Consider the following 20,761-nt stretch of genomic DNA (forward strand, 5'->3'; position numbering starts at 1 on the left):
CAAACACTTGTGAACAACCGATATGAATATTTTTTGAAGAACAAAGTGCAAAACTTAATTTAATTATATTTCAGAGATTTCTCTTTAGAATACCTTTTTTTTTACAATAAATGATATGAAAAAACTGCTAAGTTTTCCAGGATGGCGCTCCTTTACTGATTCACAAAGAAAAAATATACTTTTTTTTTTACCCTAATATTAATGTTAGAGGAGGTAAGAGTGAGTGCTCTGGAGAGTATTAACTAACACAGCTGCTCCATCCCCTCAGAGGAGAGGAACAATTCAGAAGGCACTCACAAGAGATGCATTCCCACACTTTTGCAGTGACAGCTCCAACAGCACAAAGCTTAGAAGCAGCAGATAGCCAGAAACTCTGAGAAGCTGGAGACTGCTCCAGTTACCCACTGTGTTTAGCTGTTCATACCAATATTAGCAAGAGGGGAAATGAAAAAAAAATCTGCTGAGGATTACCTGGGAATCCAGGAAGGCCTGGTTCTCCTTTTGCACCTGGACTGCCTGGAAATCCAGGCAAACCAGGACTTCCAGCTGTACCTTTAGAGCCTGGACTACCTGGGTATCCAGGCAAGCCAAGATCTCCCTGGAAAACATTAAGCAGAAATAAGAACCCAGACTTCTAAAGACAGGAAAGCCCTTATTGCACGTTCCCCATCCTACCATCGCATCAGGGCCACGAGGATATTGTGTACACCTCTCCTCATCTCCAGTTAATGTGAATCATCTCAACACAAAATAAAGCAAAACCAGCAACAGTAAAGACTTCAACAGTCTTTCCCTATAGTTTTGTGTACAGTATCATAGTTTTTCCTCAGAACTGGCCTATGTTAAAGAAAAACCTATATTCCTTTCTACCAGCAGGATCAGAGATTTTTACCCCATGACAATGCAGAATAAAAAAGAAACCAGTGCAGCTTTAATCACGCAATGTTTTTGCTAAGTTAATTGTGCATAACATCAGTTGCAAGGCATCAGTGAAGACTGCAAGGAATTCTGAAGATTTTTGTCACTTTTTTGTGGGTGCCAGAAAGGATGATATAGGCAAATATTAATTAAAATACTTTATACTTTAGATTTTAATACTTCAGACTTTAAAATCTTAAGCAGCAGTAACCATGCTATATTATTAGTAATTTGTTCTCAAATGCATGTCTGAAATTTTTAGGAATTAATGACAATTAGACAGGGGGACAACGATATTAATTGTATAAATCACTAGCAACTACAAAAGTGTCACAGTGAAGATTAGGCCACTAAGTAAACCCAACTTGAAAAGTTCTCCTTTAACCTGATTAAGTTATATAGAAATATTTTCATCTTTAAAATGAGAAATTTTTATCTCAGCTGAAAAGTCAACCCTGCTTGTTACTAATACATTTATAAATATATATTTACAGTTATACATAATATATATGAAGTAATAGTTGAGGGGAAAAAATCAACATAAAATTTAATTTCCTCATGTAATTTTCAATGGAAGAATTTTGTAAAGGTACCTTTGGTCCAGGGGGACCAGGAATACCAATGCCTGAGAGACCAGGGTCACCTTTCTCCCCTTTGAGTCCAGGAAATCCTGCAGGCCCAGGCTGCCCTGGACGTCCTGCTAGTCCTTGGCTGCCTTTAAGCCCAGGGGGACCTGTCCAAAAGATAAAATGAAATTTAAAAAAATAAAACTTCTGCAGTAATTTACAGAGATCATTCAAAGTACAGCAACTGAACTACAAAGGTCTAACAATTTGACTGGCTGGCCTTTAATACCTAATATTTTTTTACTTTTAAAACCAAACTAAAACAATTACCTTAAAATCTCCATTATGTATGTAGGGCTTGATGCAATCCTCACTTTATTGCTATTATTACATGCTAGACACAAGCAGAGTCATCTTTGGGGAGATATAAGAGGAGAACACTGACCCAAATGAAGTAAAATTCAAGCACAGAAACTAACCTGGAAGGCCCATCTCTCCCATAGCTCCTTTTAATCCTGGAGGTCCTGTTGGTCCTGGCTGCCCAGGAAGCCCCATGTCTCCCTTGATGCCTAGGAAAGGTGTGATTGAGTTAATTAATGGCAATAATTACAGGTTTCTGGTATCCATGCATTCTCATATGAACATGCTTATCTGATTACAAGCAATGGATTTGGAGTTGCTTTAGGCCTCTACTGCTCCTACTTGCTTTTCCACACTTAATTGTAGTAAAATATTCAACACCTTCATTTTGTTGCAAGCCAAGATTTGATCAGGGTCACTGCTGATTTATTTTGAAATAAGTCTAATGAAATAGGTCAAATCTCAGTCCAGGATTCAGTTTACATCTCAAAGGATTCAGCACTGGTGTGACATGGTCTCTCATGAGTTCCTCTGCAGAAGGAACACATCATCTCTTTCTTATGTGCAACAAGTATTCAGCAGCTTCTTTTACAGAATTTAATGCAACTGACAATGCCCAAACTAGTTTGAGTCCTGGATGTTAACAACATTCCCCAAGCCCAACGAAATATTGACAGCAAGACCTACACTAGACACAGCAAGCAAGGACTCAAGATCTCAGATAAATTGTTACAGCTGCAAGGAGAAGTGGTGCAAAACAGAATTAGCTTTCTTGGTTCTTGCAATTCTTTAATGCAAATATCTGACACCCTGACAGCCTTTGCAATACATCCGTTTGGACATTTCAAAATATGATGCTTAGCAGTATACAAAATAAGCATATGAAATATGGAAGTCCTATTGGCAGGTTCTGCAGTCACGTTGCTTGCTCAAGCAGCATGTGCTTTTCCAGTCATCCCAAAAGACACCTTAATCTTTAATGGGATCAGTTTAAACCTGCTCTAGTGCTTTTCCAGTCATCCCAAAAGACACAATCTTTAATGGGATCAGTTTAAACCTGCTCTTGAGTCTGTTTGAAGGAAAGGGCTTCCAGCATCTGTTTGGATAATGACTCTAAATGTCCCAAAAACTGTGCTGCAGTTTTAAGTGCAAATCCCTAAGGTTGGTTTAGATGTAAGTGGATTAACATCCCAACTCCATGTGATAAAAACACATGCAAATTTTTATTCATCAAAACTGTCCAGCTGAGGCCTTGTTTACTGACCTGGCAATCCTGGCACACCTGGTGGGCCACTAAGTCCTGGTGGGCCTGGGTCACCTGGGAGACCTTGATAACCTTTCTGGCCTGATAAACCAGGAACACCTCAAGGGAAAAAGACACATTTTATTATTATTACTATCACTATTACTGTATGTTTTCTTTTACTTAAGAGATCAGATGTAGATATAGGTGAATAAAAAAACAAATAAGGATTTTTCTTCAGTAAACATAATTCCTCCTAGTTTAGCAAAGAAAAGTATCAGAGAACACAAAGTATTTGTTCTGGAAAATTTAAAATTACTACAGAACAGGAACAATATAATAAGTAGAGAAAAAAGGAAGTTCATGACTAATGCCAATGTATTTCATTCAAGGGCTGTCTTCTGCATGAGCAGACTCCATTTGAACCTCTGCATTCCCCCCGATTATTTATATACAAGTTAAATTACATTGCTACACCAAAATCCCTTTGGGAATAATATATAATAAAATTTAATGCAGGTATTTTAGCAGATTTTTACAAATTCTATGTGACTTATCCCCTAAGAACGTTGTGTTGCCCTGATGACATAGTTAAACCTGCCTTCCACAGGAAAAGAAAAATAGTGTCTTAGGAGCCTACCTAGGCTTGTGAGAAATTAATACAATAGGTAAATTAGCACAGTAATGGCTGGGACAACATTGGGGAAAAGCATTCTGGCTCTCTCTAGGGTAGAATATTTTTTACTCTTTTCAAGACTAAATTAAAGTTCAAAAGAGACTTCAGAACCCTTGGTGGGGGAGGAGGGAGAAGCCAGCAAGAACGAGAGAACACAGACTTGAGAAAGGCTTCCAGGCTGCCAACTTGCCAAGCAGAAACACACACAGAGATGACATTCAGCTCACAGGTGGTACAGAGACATCCAAAGGGTAGAATACAGAGGTGGTGCACGAGCAGATGACCTGAGCAATTTCATCCTACGTGGCAAAGACCAAAGGGCCTTTGAGACAGCAGGAATGCAGCCAGGACAGCAGCTATAAAAACTCTCTCATCATGCTTAGGAATAACTCCTAGAAGACTGAATTGTAATCCTGCTGAAAGCACCTTAGTGCTATTACAAAGCCATGTGCCAAATAATAACAACAGCTAAGGAGCAAGGACACTGCGGACTAACCATAAAGAGAAACTTTGTCACAAAGTTAGGCTTTTAAAAAAGCCTAAATACAAGACCCTTAAACCACGTCTATATATTTTTTTTTTTCTGTAATAATGAATGAATAGTAATGGATTCAGTCACAGCTCACTACTATGTGTAGAGGACAAACCACCTCCCCACATCCACATGCAAAGCTCCTTACCTGGAACACCCGGCTCGCCTTTTTCTCCTTTTGCTCCCAGCTGTTTGGGATCAAGTGTTCCAGGTGGACCTGGCAGACCTGCTTCACCTTTGATGCCTTTCTGCCCCACTGGTCCAGGAGGTCCTGGTGGACCAGGTAATCCACTATTACCTACAGAAGGTACAGCCAACAAAAGGAAAAAAGAAATCCTTAAGGTAGGCTGATTGTCATGCTTTTTCTTACAAGGCATCCCATGATTTATTCATGAGGTTGGAATTCACGGAATGATCAGGCAGTTTATGGAAGGTGCTCCACAGCACCTTTAGCCCTGGAACAAAGCAGAGTGAATGGAGTGCACAGGGCTGTCTGCCAGCTCAGGGCAGCAGAGGAAGCAGCTGTGCCTGCCTGAGCACAAAGGGGTCACAACAGCTACAGCACCTTTGGATTCAGAGCCTCCTTGTTCTGGAGGGGTGAGCTGGGCTTTCTTCTACCAAACTCTTTCAAAATTCATCTCCAGCAAGGGGATTGGGAAAATGCAGAGAGAAGAAACTCTCTCCGATATACCTATATAGCTAATTCTTGATGAATCCATAACCCTAAGCTACTGCTTTTCTTCTTTCTGCTGTTTTAAGCAGACTTCAAAACACACTGCAGAAATATTGCCCTACTTCAATGCCATCAATCCAAAGGAAATGTTTCTAAAATAGCTAACAATTCATGACATCAACTAAACAGTGATTGAAAGCTATGGCTTAAAAATGCAAAGCAATTCTGAACATCAGCACTGTCACAAGACAATAACTTAGGCAAGTCCCAGAAATTAAAAACCTAGATGTTAGTATTACAAAACCTCTTTCAATGCAAGAGAGGGAAAACAGCATTCTGTGTATCCCTTTCAGGGGTGAATAAAACAAACATTACCTTTCAAGCCAGGCAGACCATTTCTTCCAGGAGTTCCTGGAGGCCCTGGAGGACCAGGAGCTCCCATGACACCCATCTCACCTTTGGCACCTAAAAGCAGTGAACCAACCACACTGTCATTCTGAACAGAGACTCAAAACCTTACAGGTACTTTAAACTTGCTTCCCTGAATCTCTATGGTATTTATTAAACAGCACATGCCTGTTTTAAGGTAATTACAAGCACTCATTTATTGTATAAATGAGTATCATATAAAATGACACTTGAAAATTGTGGCAATTTTTCCAGTTAAGTCCTGAGAATAATATTTGCACTGCTCTGCTATGGTTTATATCTCCAAGAGGTTTAATTCTCTGGTTTGAAACACAAATACTACTCAGAACAAACTTGACTTGAGTGAAAGGCAAGAAGACAATTAAGTATACACTACTTCTAGAATCTTTTGTATTGCTCCCTCTATCCAAGAGATGATCAAAATTAATTTTTAGTATTTCTATTTCAAAGGGCAAAACAGACTAGCTTAACTGAATAGTCTAACACCTAGAATAAGGAAATTAATACTTAAAACTAAATAGCATTTATAATTATTTTCTTTAAACAAATTTTATTTTTAATTATAGCAGTGACTAGAAAAAAATCACAAAATAAATTAGAGAAGTATCATAACAATGATGATCAAAGCCATATCTGAAAGTTATGAAAAAGAATTATGTATGAAATATTTAAATCATGTTACAGGGAAGAGGCAACAAGGATTTTAATGCAATAAAACTTGTTACAATGTTTGTTTTTTTTAAAGTATGAGGTGTAATGGTTACATATATCCGATTTTAAATAGGTAGGATAAACACTTAAGCACATTAAGCTGGCATGGCCAAGCACAAAGAGTTTACCACCTGTAACTGCAGTTTGGGCATTCTCCACAGGTAAAATACATGAACTTACCTGGAAATCCAGGTATTCCATCCCTGCCAGGGGGCCCAGGTGCACCCTGAGGCCCTGGTAGTCCAGGGGGTCCTGGATATCCTGGAGCTCCTTGGTCACCTGGAGGCCCAGGAATATCGAAGCCCGGAGGACCTGGATCTCCCTTCTCCCCTGGAACGCCCTGCAGCCCTGGACGATGAGGTCAAGACACAACTTTTAGCAAAAAGTCAGGCAAGGCTGAGATCTGTGTGGCTGGGTATAGTACTGTAGGAGCAGTTTTAGTTGCAATCCATTCCTAGCACTGCTGAAAACCATGCAATTCTTCTAAAACAATTTACTTTTTAATGGCTTCCAAGTGTTGGAAGGCCATATTGTCCTGAAAAGAAGCATGACTAAAATTTTATTAAGATGCAGCAAATGCAATTCATATCTCAAAAGGAAAACAACTCTTTTCAACAGCATTTCAAGTCTAATTATTAAAAGAAAAAGCCAAATTTATTAGACTAGTTTGTATTTTATAATTAGGTATTCAGATTCACATATTTCCATGAATTATTAAATTTTCCTACATTCTAAGATAACCTCAGCTGAATATTTGTGAAGGTTAGCAAAATTTTGCACTGCATTGTATTTTCCCTGATTGAAAAATAATAATTGTCAAGATATGCTTAAGGTTGTTCAATGCCAATGACCCTGAGCTGAAGGCACTGAAGCAAGCAGGTGGCTTGTTTCCCTCCAGTGCACAGAGTCAGTGAAGATGCTCACTCTGGAAATGGAGCTGACCAAAAAGGAGAATTCATAAATCTCAAGTTAAGAAAAGGCTTTGGTAAAGAAACCACAGTACCTGGGGGACCTGAGGTTCAAAAGCCAACGAGTTAGAGCTCATCAGGAAGTTGAGACAGGTAGCAGTAAGCAGTTGTAATAGTCATTAAGTTAGGAAACAAAATAAAGCACATATAGATTAGAACAAAGACCAAAAAAAAAAAAAAGTATATCTAAGGTTACTGAATACAGATCTAAATACAAAGAATTCGATGCTAATGCAGCTAAGAGAAACCAGACTGCAAGGAAACTTGGAGATCTTTTTCAAAGTGCAGCCACCCCTGTATGCAGAAGCCACAAAAAGATATTTTCAAATATTGACGGTACATTAAAAAAAATTTTCCCCTCTCTCGTCATCTGTATTCTTTACAAAAGTGGGGGACAAGCCTTTTCTGATATGTTTCTTACAAAACTCTCATTTCTAGACACTGGCTTGGACCCCTTCTGAACACCAGAGTACACCCTATCAATCAGCTTCTCATTGATTTGCCCCACATTCTGTTAAATCCCTCCAAATATGGATTTTCAAAAGATGTTCCTTCCTTGCTACACAAAAAAGTTCAATATTTTCCCCACATTCTTTTAGTTCTATTCTGTAAGTGTACATTGTTACCCCAGAGATGGTATACTGCATGTTGCATGCCCTGGCATAGCCTGAGGTAATTGACACTGCCACGCCAAAACCTCTCAAATAACTCCAAGGCAGCAGAATTCCAGCCCTGTAATGGTGACCCCACTCTCAGCTGCAGGAACAAGTTTAGGAGTGATGTCACCACGTGTTTTTTGCACACTGAAAAGGTAGATTGAATTCTCTTGATGGCATAAACTGTAGACTTGCATTTATTTAATTCTAAGCATGTTCCCCTCTGGCAGAAGCTTATCACTGCTGTAAACCATGGTGTCTTGTGCCTGCAGTGGCTATTTTGCACAGAAAAAACACAGTACCAGATGGGCAGGGGATGCACATGCTCTGTGTTCAAGGGCTTTCTATCAGCAAGTAGGAAAAAAACCCCAAAACATAATATGTAGGACAAACTCCATACCTAGAATGGTATAGATATTTCTTCAAATAGAAATTAATTCCAATCTAACTTCTGGTCTCAAAAATGTAACCACATCATAACTAGAACAATATGGACAACACAGTAAATTCTAAAGTAATTTGTTACGTATTCAAAAAGGAAAACATGTTGAGCTATTGCAAACTAGTTGAATAAATGGTGGTGCAGAGAAAGCAAATTTTGAACAGGGACTTCTTTCCAAGAATTTTCCAAATTACCTGAAAAACAGGTCCCAGAAACTTTACTCTAATGCTGTATAAAGGATCAGAATCAAAACAGCCTAGTAAAACACACAGGGGATGGGAGAAGGGAATGTGAGGCATTCTGCACAGAACAGAGACAGAGCAGTGCCAAGGCAAATAAGGATTTCTCAAGCAGGAGCTTCCAGCATGCACCAGATTTCAGAGTCCCATGCTGTTAAAATGTTAAAAGATTAGTCAGTACAGACATGAAGAGTGAAAATAGAGGCATTTCAAATCCATCAGCTCTAGTAATCATTGTGCATTTGTCAACATTGGTATTTTGCAGAATAAATTGGTGGACACATCAAATCAAACTCTGGCTAGCACCAGAGATGTTACAGGAAGACAAAGAACATGCATTGGATGAAACATTCAAACCCACACTTATCCATCCCCCCCTCACCCCAAAATCTGGTCCTTCCGTTTCAGTTTAGCCTCCAGTGCAGCTCAGGACCCTACAGTCAGCACAGCCAGCCAGGCACAGACCCACTGCTGCCCCAGGGAGCCCCTGTGTGCCTTTCCCAACCTCCTCTGTGCCCTGCTCCCAACACTGGGCACATCCCAGGCTTGCTGGTGCCCTGACCACATGTTCCTTGCCCCACTCAGGAAGAACAGATTTAAACATGACCCACACTGTGCATGCAAGCAGAACTCAAGCTCCATGGGTCTGTTTACTCAAGTGCTTGTCCACCTTCAAGTTCAGCATTTTGCTGAATCTCAGCTCCCAGTTCATAAAGATCTGAATATGACCAACCAACCAACCCATGATCCACAGTCTTAGAGCTGGCCATGACTTTGTCAGCATGCATTGCAAACAATGACAAGCCCAGTGCTGACACATGAACATGTTCAAATAGTGTAGCTCACAGACATGCAACACAAACATTTTACAGGCATGGCAGAATTAATTATTTTATTAAATACTGGAACTGGATGGGTTTGGAAGGGCTTCAGTGCAAGGCACGCTGAAGACCACAGGAAGTGTTCTCACTGTGGTGACTGCCACATACTTGCAACATCAAGAGTTGGTGCACAGCAAGCCCATTCACTGAATGAAAGGAAAAGGAATTTCCCTGAACAAACTTTGTGAATAGAATGATGATGTACATGCATGCACATGTACTCTTCTGTGTAGAGATGGAACAAGTTCATATCTTCATCAATCACCAGTCATTTTAGACAAAAGATAACCAAACTCCCTTCAGAGACAAATTTCATTACCACTGTCTATCTGTGAGTGGGACCTTCAGCCTCCTGTGTCCCTGCTTGTATATGCCAGAAATAACCTATGGGAACCACTCATGTAAGTTTTACCTGGGGGGCCAACAGGACCTGGAGGTCCTGGAGATCCAGGAGGACCCTGACCACCAATGCCAGGGATGCCTGGTGGGCCTGGAATTCCTGGTGGTCCACTTGGTCCAGGGTCACCTAAAAGAACACTCTTGTTTAGTCAAATACTGAACTAATTTCAGAGACATCTGCTTTCAGAGCAGAGTCCCTGCACATTGTACTTGAAATCTCATTCTTGCATGCAAACAAACATTGATCTAACAGAGAAAAAAAATCACACTCCAGAGGCTATTTCCCAAGGCCAGAGATCTGTCCTCACTCAACATGGACCACATGAAGTTTACATTTCCAGACTACACACATATTGCACCATCATCCACATCAAACCCCAAAGATGCTCTCCAGCAACCAGGCATGCTGGGCAGGTCAGTACAGACCATGGTCAAGAGCAGAGGTAAATTAATTGCTAACTCTGTGCATGTGGAAGCACAGTGCATCTAAATGACAATTATTCTACTGATAAAGCTTTGCCTCCATATAAACATTATTTGTCTTTAGAATACAGAGCTTCAAGTACTGACCCACAGATTGGGATTTATTCCCTTAGCTGCCTTTTGAGAACACAATTTTCCATTTACACAGGTGTGTCTGCTTTGGAAAAATTGATTTTGAAATAATGGTTCTAAAGTCAGCACTGCTTGTATTTAACTGCCATATGCCTCCCAGCACAGCTACATTTTAGAAGTTCTATAGGGGAACAAAATAGGGGAGAGTTCTCAATACCTTTGGGCCCTGGGGTTCCATCAAAGCCTGCCCGGCCTGGGAGACCAGGATTTCCTGGGAAACCAGGATCACCTTTAGGTCCTTGAACACCTTTTATGCCTGGGGGTCCTGGGGGCCCAGGAGGTCCTGGAACTCCAAATCCACGGTCTCCCTGTAACAAATAAATTAAAAAAAAAATAATAAAAGAGGCTTTTCTAAATTTAGTCTCTCCTAAAAATGTTAAAAGTAACAAATTAAAAATGGCCACCATCTTAGAGTTTGATTTCTGTTTTACTACCCGCACTCAAGATGTCAAGTAAAATACTTTACTTCCCCACCATCAAAAGCTGAGAAAAAGGGGTGAAATCCTCCTCACCATCTTCCCAATGACACACAAAATCCTCTAAGGGAAGTTTTATAGCAAACACAGACCTTCTCTCCTGGGAAACCAGGTGGTCCAGGAGGTCCATCCAGCCCAGGGCGACCTGGAGTTCCTGGAGCTCCGGGAGGGCCTGGAGTCCCTGGGAAACCTACACACAACAGGAAGATTAGGGAGCAGAAAGGACAGCAGAGAGCATTAGGACAACTCCTCCAGACATGCCCAAAGCCCATGAAAAGAGGTTCTGTTCTAGCCCAAGCATACTTGAAGGGGTACCCATTCAGCTGAGAGAACTTCTGAGCATTCAGTCTTTGCCACAAAGGGTCTCTGGGACTCTCAGAGCAGGCACTCCCTATGCTTTGAGCTTTTACAAAAATCACAAGCAGTTCACATCAGAAACATTAACATCCTGAGGCAGCATTTGGAGATCATTTATTGATGCAAGCTCATTTCCCAAAGTTTTATCAAAGTGTTATTGGTTTACTGAAAAATGCAAGCTACTGAGAAGGAGCAGGACAGTGAACAGAGTAATAAGAGCTCAGCAGCTTTTTCACCTGGTATTTCTGAAACTGTTATAAAGATGAATAACTTTACGACAAACATTTTTAAAAGGATTCTAGAGACAAAGTCAACTCACTAGTAAAAAGTGAAGAGACACTACCCCTTAAGCCCCCTCCTCCTGCCAGTACAACACAGTGCCAGGGCAGTAAACATACCCTTGGGGCCTGGTGGACCTGGAAGGCCAATGCCAGGAATACCTGGCTCTCCCTTTGCACCTGGGATGCCAGGTAAACCACGCTGACCTGGCTGACCAGGATCTCCTGTAAAAAGAAGAATATCAACATAGTTATCCAGAATCACAATAAAAAGCTCTTGGAATCCCCTGGGTATCTAGTATCTAGCTGTTGCTTTACCTGGAAGACCTGGATCACCAATTCTTCCTGGAGGACCAGGGGGACCAGGAACTCCTGGTTCTGTAATAGTCTGGCCAGGGTCACCTTTTGGACCTAAAACCAAAAAGCAGAAATATGAATCACTCAGTAGGAGATGCTTTTCTGGTTTTTTTTTGTTGTTTTTTTTTTTTAAAGCCGAAACAATGCCAGTCCCATCCCAAGCTAACAAAGAACTCAGACATCAGCAATACTTGTATTCAATAGGCTCTCTAGTCCCAAGCCCCACAAAGCACTTAGAGGTTCAGAAGCCCTGTTCAATGCTCAGACAGTTTTTCTGAACTGTTATTTTTTAATAGCTTCATCCTAGGTACCATCATGTGAATAGTATTTCCATAGCTGACACTAGCACTGCTTGATTAGGATCTGTGTAGTTGACAAGAAAGTAACAAAAGCAAACTTGTTCAGAGCAAGCCCTTTTTTCCCAGCCTGTTTTAGCTGCAGCATAGCCAAGCACACAAAGGTAGTTACAGTGCATTTCCACTGCAGTCAGTGGGGAAGGAGAAACTTCCCTGGAGGTCAGAGCAGAAGGTGAAGCACGTGCCTAAAGTGACTTGACACAGATGCTGCCCTCCCTCTGATTCTGTGAGGACCCTCAGTAAGGGAGCACACAAATAACACATCATACAAAGCCTTTAGGAAACGTTTAAAAACAGCATTATGCTCTGAGAAGTACCTGGAGCAAAAGGGGCAAAGTTTGGCATTGCAGCACCTGCTCAGCAGCACCCAGAGACCAACTCACCTGGGACACCAGGAGGCCCTGGACGGCCAGATACCCCTTGGATGCCCTTTTCACCAGGTGAGCCTTGTGGACCAAAACCAGGAGGTCCAGGAAGTCCTTTCTCTCCAGGAAGACCTGGTATCCCTGGGTCACCTGGAATACCCATTTCTCCTTTGAATGCAACACTGCCCTGAAAACAAAAAGAGCATGATGGGAAAGAATGTATTTACTGCCAAAAGTGTTTCATTGTTTCTGCCTTGAAACTCTGTCAGTTTCCATCCTTCCAGCTCTCATGAGCTGCCTACATCTTGCTAACATGGTAGAGAGCAGGCCTAAACCTGGCTACAATTCCTCTCAGTACACAGGGGAAATGTAGACAATGGCAGAAGGGTTCTTCTGACACTGCCCAAGAGGAGCCTTAGCTTATTTCAAGAGTACTGGCAGATTCAGGAGGCACCTCAGTGTATCATCACTAGACTGGCATTTACTGAAGAGAATTCCTGCCTTATCACATACAAAGTGCATTTGTGCCAGCTCTCTTATCTGCACTATGTCAAATGCATGCAGGACTTCCCAAAACATCCATCCAAGGACAGCCTAAAATGGCACTCACAGGTTCCCCCTTAGGGCCAGGCAAACCTGGCAGTCCATCTCGTCCAGGAGTGCCATCTATGCCAGGGAGACCTGGGGGTCCTGGAAAGCCAGGGTCTCCTTTGTCACCTTTCAGTCTTGGAGAAGTCAGGACATCCCCTGGGTCTCCTTTAGGACCAGGTCTACCAGGAGCACCTGGGGTGCCTGGGAAGCCCTGAGGGAGGAAAAAAAAAAAGAAAGGAAAGAAGAAGGTATTTTAGTTTTTCCTTTCACTCTGAGTATGGAACAATGTACAAATCATGCATTCAGGATAGTTATGGACAAAAAAAATATGTATTAGACAATAAATTAAATCTATTGTTTACAGATCTACCTATCATGCAAGACAAACGAGACACTGTTTTCCCCACCAGAACATAACACCACCACTTACTGGTGGCCCTACAAGGCCAGTTAATCCAGGAAGCCCCTTTTCACCTTTTGGTCCAGGAAAACCAGGAGAACCTGAGTAACGCAGAAAAAACAAAAGAAAAACAAAGCTGGAGAGGCTGCAATATCAAACATTGTTTCATTGATAATAGCTAAATTGTTTTAAAACCAGACCAAGTTTACTCTGTTTTTTTGGGGGGTTTTTTTGAGAGCTTCATTTTATTTCAGCAGAAACATATTTTCAACTCTAAGTTGAATCAGTAGTGTCAAAAAACGTCATGCTTTTAAAAAGCTCCAGCTCTTCCATTATTCCAGGAATAGCAGTAGTAGAAGTTGATTTTTCTCTCTCAGTTAAATCTACAGCAGACCCTAAACCTTCAAAATGCAGAATGTTCGCAAGGCTGTCTTTGAACAGAAATATTTCTCAAAGACTAGATTTTCAAAGAATGAGTGTTTGTTTTACACCCACCCATCTTGTTTCTTTCCAACTGTGAAAACACAATGTGCACCAACTCTGCACTGGAGCTGACAAATGCTTGTACACGATATACAGATATATTGTGACCATTGCACCCACACAACCCTGATAAAAAGTGACTTTATGGAACATATTAAATCAACTACTGAAGACTCCAGCCCTACCTGGACTACCCGGAGGTCCTGGTGGTCCCCTCTCCCCAGGAGGACCAGTTACTCCAGTTCCTATGCAGTTGAAGCATGTGTCTCCTCGATCACCTAAAAAGATTTGCATTGAAAAAGTGTACTTGAGCATCAGGTTTTAGAAAATACTAAAAGAGTTCAGCACAACAGCAACTGTTTTCTTGCTACTGATCTATAATACCAGGTCCAAAGTGACTACTTTAAATAATTATAAGCCTCCCCTCCCTCAAGTTAAACTAAAGCTTTTTGGTGGCTAGGAGTCAGACAACCAATATCACATATGATTAGAATGTATTTATGACAGTGAAAAATAATTAAAACAAAAACAGGGCTTTCAGAAATAGAAAATAAAACCATGGACTTCTTTTTTTCTCAGCAATAGTGTCCCCTTTTAAAGTAGGTCCTTGACACTTCTAACTACAACTATAAATCACATGTATCAAAATCCCAAACAAACTCCAAGACTGCAAAATAAATACTGGGAATGTTTCATTGATTTGAAAGTAGAGTAAAAGTATTGAATGAGTAAAAAAAGATTCGTTTCAAGAAGCTTAGGAATTTCCTTCACATACAGACTTATGTGACATTCATCAGTGAAATATTTGAGCATTTCATTTAAGTTAATTAGTTAATCTTTACAATCTCCGTGACAAAATATTTTTCTTTGAAGTGAGTACAAAATTAAGTGAGATGTCTAAAGTCATTTATGATGTCCATGGTTGGGCTAGGAAAAGATTCTCACTTACCCATATCAGCATCCTCATTGCAAGGTTGTCTTTTTGGAAACAAGGATATATATTAAATATGACTTTCTTTTGCTTAGCAAACAAACAAACTCACTGCAGACTGACCAGCTCAAATTAGGAGTCTTGTATTTATAACTTTAATGCTGCTTTCCATAAAAAATGTCAAATGTATTCATTTACTAGAAAACATTTTCACACAGACTTGGCCAGACTTGCTTGCTGTTACAAAGCACACAGTTTCTATCTGCCTGGGAGATACTCATAAACCTCAGGTTCCATTTTACTTTATTAGGGATCATTATTGGTTACAGCCTCACTCATTCAGACTCCTGTGCTTTAATATTAGGTGTGAAGGAGTATCCTACACTCAAAGCAAAGCTTTCTTACACAGAGACATAAAACATCTGCACTCAACCCTACTGGGAAGGGGCACCATTAATCACTATTTAATGCAGGCTTTACATTTTTTACCCAAGTTTAAAAAAAGGAGAAAAATAGACAATATAGCCACGACACTGTACCTTTTTGGCCTCGCTCCCCTGTAAAACCTTGTTGTCCTGGAATTCCTGGAGGACCTGGTGGCCCTTGCTCACATAACCCTTCACCTAAGGAAAATCAGGAGAGGTTTAAATATCTATTTGTGTTAGACTGACAGCAGCACCAAATAAATGTATTCGGCACCAAAAAAATGTATTTGTGTGGAGATTCTAATACACCCACCACAATCACAAACCAAACATTTCGGCAAATCAGACAGGGCTGCTGGTGAAAACCCACACATGTAATTCAATCTGAGAAGGAAACAGTGATATTACACAACAATCTTCAATTCTTTACAACCTCAACCATCTCCCACTGCTTCCCACAGCCTACACACTTCCATCTCTACACTTCGTTCTGATGTTCAGCCTCATCATAAAAACATGCCTATGAATCATCCTCAGAGCAAGGGCACTTCAGATGCCAATGCCATCCAGACACTAAATTCCTTCCTGAACCATCTTAGCCCCTCCTCACTACAGCTTTCCAGTTCTTATATTCCATCTGCCATTCCCCACTGTCCGTATACAAAAAACAAAACCCAAATGCTTTCATCCAAAGTATCCACTCCAAAGCTAATTTCATGTGGTCTACACACTAGAATATTTATGACATGAAACTGGAATTCTGTGAAAAGTTACACCTTTGACTCTCCTGCTATCACAGCTCTTAGTAGGGAACAAATTCTGTACCTCTCCTTAAGCCTAAGGCTCTCCTACAGATGTCCTGATTTGCAATGGGAGCAACTTGGAGAACCTATAGCAAGAATCTCATGGACTTCAGCTGCTGATAAACAACATCTCTGGAGGTGGAATTAGAAAAAACCAAATTCTCCTACAGATGTCCTGATTTGCAACTTGGAGAACCTATAGCAACAGAATCTCATGGACTTCAGCTGCTGATAAACAACATCTCTGGAGGTGGAATTAGAAAAAACCAAACAAACAAACCACAGAAACCCAAACCTAAACAAGTGTCAAAGCTGTTTAGTCTCCTCTACTTGCTGTTTATGTGATCATCACTTACCAGGAGCAACAGATGGTGCAGGTGGCCCTGGGGGACCCGGTGGTCCTGGCGGTCCTCGTGGTCCCTCCACTCCTGGCTGCCCAGGAATAGAAACCCCAGGTAAACCTGGATCTCCCTTCTGTCCCCTCTCACCAGGTAAGCCAGGTGGGCCAGGAGGTCCAACAGTAGTGATCCCTAAGACAGGAAGGATTTAGTTCCTTGCTAGCTTAATGGTTTACATCACATTTTTGCAAGGATGACAACGATACACATTTCACATTTTTGGAGACGTTTATTTGAAAAATTGACCTGAAACTCAACAACTAAGTTTATGATTGGGAAAAAATAAAAGCAAAATGAACAAAAACCAGGACTAATGAAAGAATTATTGATGATAAAAACCCCCATACATAAGCTGTATCATTAGAATCATTATGTTCCTCTCTGTGCACGTATAATGCACATACAGGTGTCACTGCTCACTCCCACTGTAGACTCAGATCATCTCCTAACAGACATGTGGTACACAAAACTTTCTCTGTGTCATGCAATGGACAACATATATTAATTACAGATGAGTGATATGACATAGATTACCCCTAGGAGCATAAAGCTAGTATCTGATCAGCATCCTCACTTCACCACAGCAAATGAATGCTCAGAATTCCTCACATTATCCTCAGAAGTTAAAAACTACCCCTCAAGCTCAAACGTAGTTCTAAATATTCTGCTTTCTGTCAAAAGGAGTGTGTTAAAGGCTGTGAGCCCAAATACCCAATCACACATTTGAGCATACAACTTCATTTAAAGCTTGCACTCCTACCTGGAGATCCTGGCAAGCCAGGTGGGCCTGGCCTACCCGAGAATCCACGCTCCCCTTTGGCTCCTGGAAGTCCTGGCAATCCTTTGCTACCTTTTGGTCCCACTGTTGCATCTATGCCTGGTCTTGGAACAACCTGTAAATGTTACATGCTCATGTGAAGCTAATTGCCAAGAAAAGAGTCATTGGAATCATAAAGAGTTGTGAGGGAGGGAAAGTTCAACATACTTTGAACCTTATGCCAATGACAGGATGCTTTCCCCACTCCACTGAATTACCAGGGAAAATTCCAGTAAAGAGCACTCCCCAATAGGAAGCTGTTTGCCTGCCAAGCCAACACAGTTACAACAGGCTTCAGTGAGGCTGACTCAGTCCTGCTGGTCTGAGGTTATAGCCCAGCCTGTGTTTGTGACCCAGCAAATCCCAGAGCACAGAACTGATCTTGAAAGAAGGAAACCATTGTTTCTGTCAGTGTATGTATGAAATATTTTCTGGTGCTCTTGATGTTGTACCCAGAGATAGGACCCTCAGACAGCCAAGAACTACAATGAAACAACACCGTCAACCAAATGCAAAAAAAATAAAGGATCTGCAACTTACAATTCCAGGAGGACCAGGGGGACCCATGTCACCTTTTTCACCCTACCAATGAAATTAAGAGCATTTTTGATACTGTGCAGCACTACATAAACAAGTTATTGCAAATATTCCTCAACACTGTAATAGCAAAGGCAATGCAGTTACCACTCAGGCAGAAATGAACTCAGTGATGGCAAATTATCCTTCTATTACAGCAATATTGACAAAAATCCTGGCATACCTTTTCACCATCTCTTCCTGGAGCACCATTTATTCCAGGCCCACCAGGTAAACCCTTCAAGAAAAGGGAAATATAATCACATTCAGATCTTCTCCATATCAAAAGAAAAGCTTATAAAGAGTCTGTTTAGATTAAAAACATATGAATTACTCACATCCCTACCAGGCTGACCAGGTTCTCCATCTTTGCCAGGCTTTCCCTTCAAAGACAAACATGCATTGAAATAAAATGTTTCAGTGGTAAAGAATTCTTATGGAAATTATGTTACTTGTTTCCCATTTTTCAATGAACCAAACTATCTAGAATGCAGTCCCTGGGACAACACAAAGACATCAACCATAACCAATGGAGTTACCTAAACTGAGGTTTCCATTTTGAAAACCAGAGCACAAAGCCATGACAGTCTCAGAGTAATGTTGGGTGAATGCAGCACAAAATGATCTCCAGTTAACTACTGCTTATTCATTGTGCTTACTACTCCTTTTATTTTAGCATTAGAGAAATTCTTTATTTGGAAAACAGATCCTGAATCCCTAAATAGTAGAACACTATACTTAATTAGGAAATTAATATAATGTGACCAGTGAAACTAAATAAAACTTTGTGTTTGACTTTTAACTCTCCTTTAAATCAACATGACTTTCTCATTAGTACCAATGAAAATACAAGATGAAGTTCTGCTCAAAGAAGTGACTTCTAAAAGGCATGTTCTTGCTGAACAGATTTGTCATTGCTGCAATAAAAGCAGGGCAAGTTCCACTTTATTCCAGACCATTCACTGGGCAGACAAATGGCACTTCACTGTCAGAGTCACAGAAGCCATGTCTGGGGGCACAACTCGAGCAGGTGATTGAGCTTCACCTAGTGAACCTTCCTCAGTGCCAAGATCAGCTCTCAGTCATTGAGAAATTGATAATAAGACCCCACAGATTTAGTGAATCGGAGTATAATGGGATTTGTGAAGTTTGTTTTCACTAGTGATGAGCTCTAACTCTCAAAACTGAGGTTTTAAAATTTCCTGTGAATGTGCAGAACTATCTATTTGAATAAGTAGACTGACATTTTTATGAATATATCTGAAATGGCTTTGAGCCTCACAGAATCACATGAAGCCCTAAAGTGCAACTTTCAAGTAACTAAATAGCAAAATTGCACTTCAAGTATGCAACATGCTCAGATTCAGAGTAATAAAACCAAACAAAAATATTGGTAAACAAGTTTTTTGCAAAAGGCATCTGACATATCCCTCAGGAATTTTATCCTTTGAGATCTTTGCAAATTTATGTGGTTCCCATTTATTTTTGCAGAGAGAAGCAACAATTTAAAGCCCACTCAAAATATAATGAGACTTTTGGCTTGGTAAATCTGCTTTTCATGTTCTTTAAAAGAGACAAATCAAAGTCCATCTATAAGTCTCAGCAACTATGAAGGATTTTATCAGCAGTACCAAACATTTTTTCCACTGTATTTATTTCCTGTGGAAATTGTAAAACCTACTACCAGCATGTTTCTAAAGTATGCATATATTGTCCAATTAACCAGAGCAGAACTTGTGCCTTGATTTTCAAAGGCACTTTGTTGATGAAACAATGCATTCAGAAGCGGTGGAAGTGAAGATACTGAATGTTTTGAACTGGTTACAGCCTCTCTTTTCTTTGGTGCTGGTCCAGCCCATGTTATTTTTATCCAACTTAGCACTTCTATGATCTTCTTCAGCTTTTTGAGCTGTGATATCCAAGTACATTTAAATTCCAGGACTGATTTGAGTCTGATCAGGAACAAAGTGACTCCTGCTATCCCCAGATAAAGCTATTCTGACTTGTGCCCTCCCCAGATAACACATAAATCAAGACATTCTCTTGGGAAGTGACAAATGGACTACTTTTGGTCTTAACAGAGTTCAGAGACTTGGTTTTGAGACTCACCTCACAAGCAAACCCATCAAGAATGAGTTTACATGGACCAGCTTTTATATATACATATGTCTACACACACACACCAATCTCATGCTGCTTGGCAACCCAGTACAGAGCAAACTGAATGAAGACCCTTTCTAAAAGGAAACAGCAAACTGCTGCTTCAGAGAAGCAGTCCAACAACTTTGAAGGTTTTCATATGTTAACCAGGTAACAAACTATTTTCTCCTGCCCCCTAAAGTAAGATCTACATGTAGACAGCTCTGTCAGAAAGCTCAGAGGGCCACAGCTAGAAGCCCTGTCATGACCCCTGCACGTCATCTACCAGTTGCCAGGTTACAAGGAGGAAAAAAAGTAGTCTCTTACCCATAAGCTGATGGCCCCACCTGAATTCAACATTTGCTTAATTGTCAAAGATAACACTGAATGGAAAGATAAATGTTTGGTTAAACAGACTACTTACTCTTTTGCCTGGTTCTCCTTGCTCACCTTTTTCACCTTTCACACCACCGGGAAGACCCTGGACACACAAACGTCATCTTAAACTGAGCCCAAAAGCCAGAGCAGACTGAAGTTACAGTTCTGATAGAGATGCATCAAAATAGAACTAAGAGTTCTACTCACAGGAGGGCCTGGAGGCCCAGGAAGTCCTGGTGGGCCTGGATCACCTGGAATACCCTGTCAAGCATGGGCAGAGAAAAAGAGGATTAAAGCTTTCATCACTCCCTAGCAGCTCAGTT

At 40.7% G+C, this 20,761-nt stretch overlaps 1 protein-coding gene across 7 annotated transcripts in view; it reads right to left on the reverse strand.

Moving 5' to 3' along the window:
- COL4A5 (collagen type IV alpha 5 chain) overlaps window positions 1-20,761 on the reverse strand; it is a 72,877-nt gene that overhangs the window by 15,889 nt on the left and 36,227 nt on the right. For 3 of the 7 annotated variants that reach the window (XM_039717575.1, XM_039717574.1, XM_039717572.1), the window contains exons 14-38: window positions 20,646-20,699; window positions 20,485-20,541; window positions 18,260-18,304; window positions 18,106-18,159; window positions 17,886-17,927; window positions 17,289-17,421; window positions 16,487-16,660; window positions 15,442-15,525; window positions 14,157-14,249; window positions 13,519-13,589; window positions 13,108-13,299; window positions 12,516-12,684; window positions 11,738-11,830; window positions 11,540-11,644; window positions 10,877-10,974; window positions 10,466-10,616; window positions 9,707-9,820; window positions 7,112-7,120; window positions 6,289-6,456; window positions 5,344-5,433; window positions 4,444-4,593; window positions 3,109-3,207; window positions 1,964-2,053; window positions 1,512-1,651; window positions 472-598 (exon numbers count right to left, since the gene is read on the reverse strand). In XM_039717575.1, coding sequence (XP_039573509.1) covers window positions 472-598; window positions 1,512-1,651; window positions 1,964-2,053; window positions 3,109-3,207; window positions 4,444-4,593; window positions 5,344-5,433; window positions 6,289-6,456; window positions 7,112-7,120; window positions 9,707-9,820; window positions 10,466-10,616; window positions 10,877-10,974; window positions 11,540-11,644; window positions 11,738-11,830; window positions 12,516-12,684; window positions 13,108-13,299; window positions 13,519-13,589; window positions 14,157-14,249; window positions 15,442-15,525; window positions 16,487-16,660; window positions 17,289-17,421; window positions 17,886-17,927; window positions 18,106-18,159; window positions 18,260-18,304; window positions 20,485-20,541; window positions 20,646-20,699 — 2,602 coding nt within the window. Of the gene's footprint in view, window positions 1-471; window positions 599-1,511; window positions 1,652-1,963; window positions 2,054-3,108; window positions 3,208-4,443; window positions 4,594-5,343; window positions 5,434-6,288; window positions 6,457-7,111; window positions 7,121-9,706; window positions 9,821-10,465; window positions 10,617-10,876; window positions 10,975-11,539; window positions 11,645-11,737; window positions 11,831-12,515; window positions 12,685-13,107; window positions 13,300-13,518; window positions 13,590-14,156; window positions 14,250-15,441; window positions 15,526-16,486; window positions 16,661-17,288; window positions 17,422-17,513; window positions 17,611-17,885; window positions 17,928-18,105; window positions 18,160-18,259; window positions 18,305-20,484; window positions 20,542-20,645; window positions 20,700-20,761 lie in introns of those variants that run through there. The other 4 variants (XM_039717576.1, XM_039717573.1, XM_039717577.1 and 1 more) reach the window with 3 other exon arrangements.

The sequence above is a fragment of the Passer montanus genome, unplaced genomic scaffold (genome assembly GCF_014805655.1).
Source record: "Passer montanus isolate IOZ18808 unplaced genomic scaffold, ASM1480565v1 scaffold38, whole genome shotgun sequence".
Taxonomy (NCBI): Eukaryota; Metazoa; Chordata; class Aves; order Passeriformes; family Passeridae; genus Passer; species Passer montanus.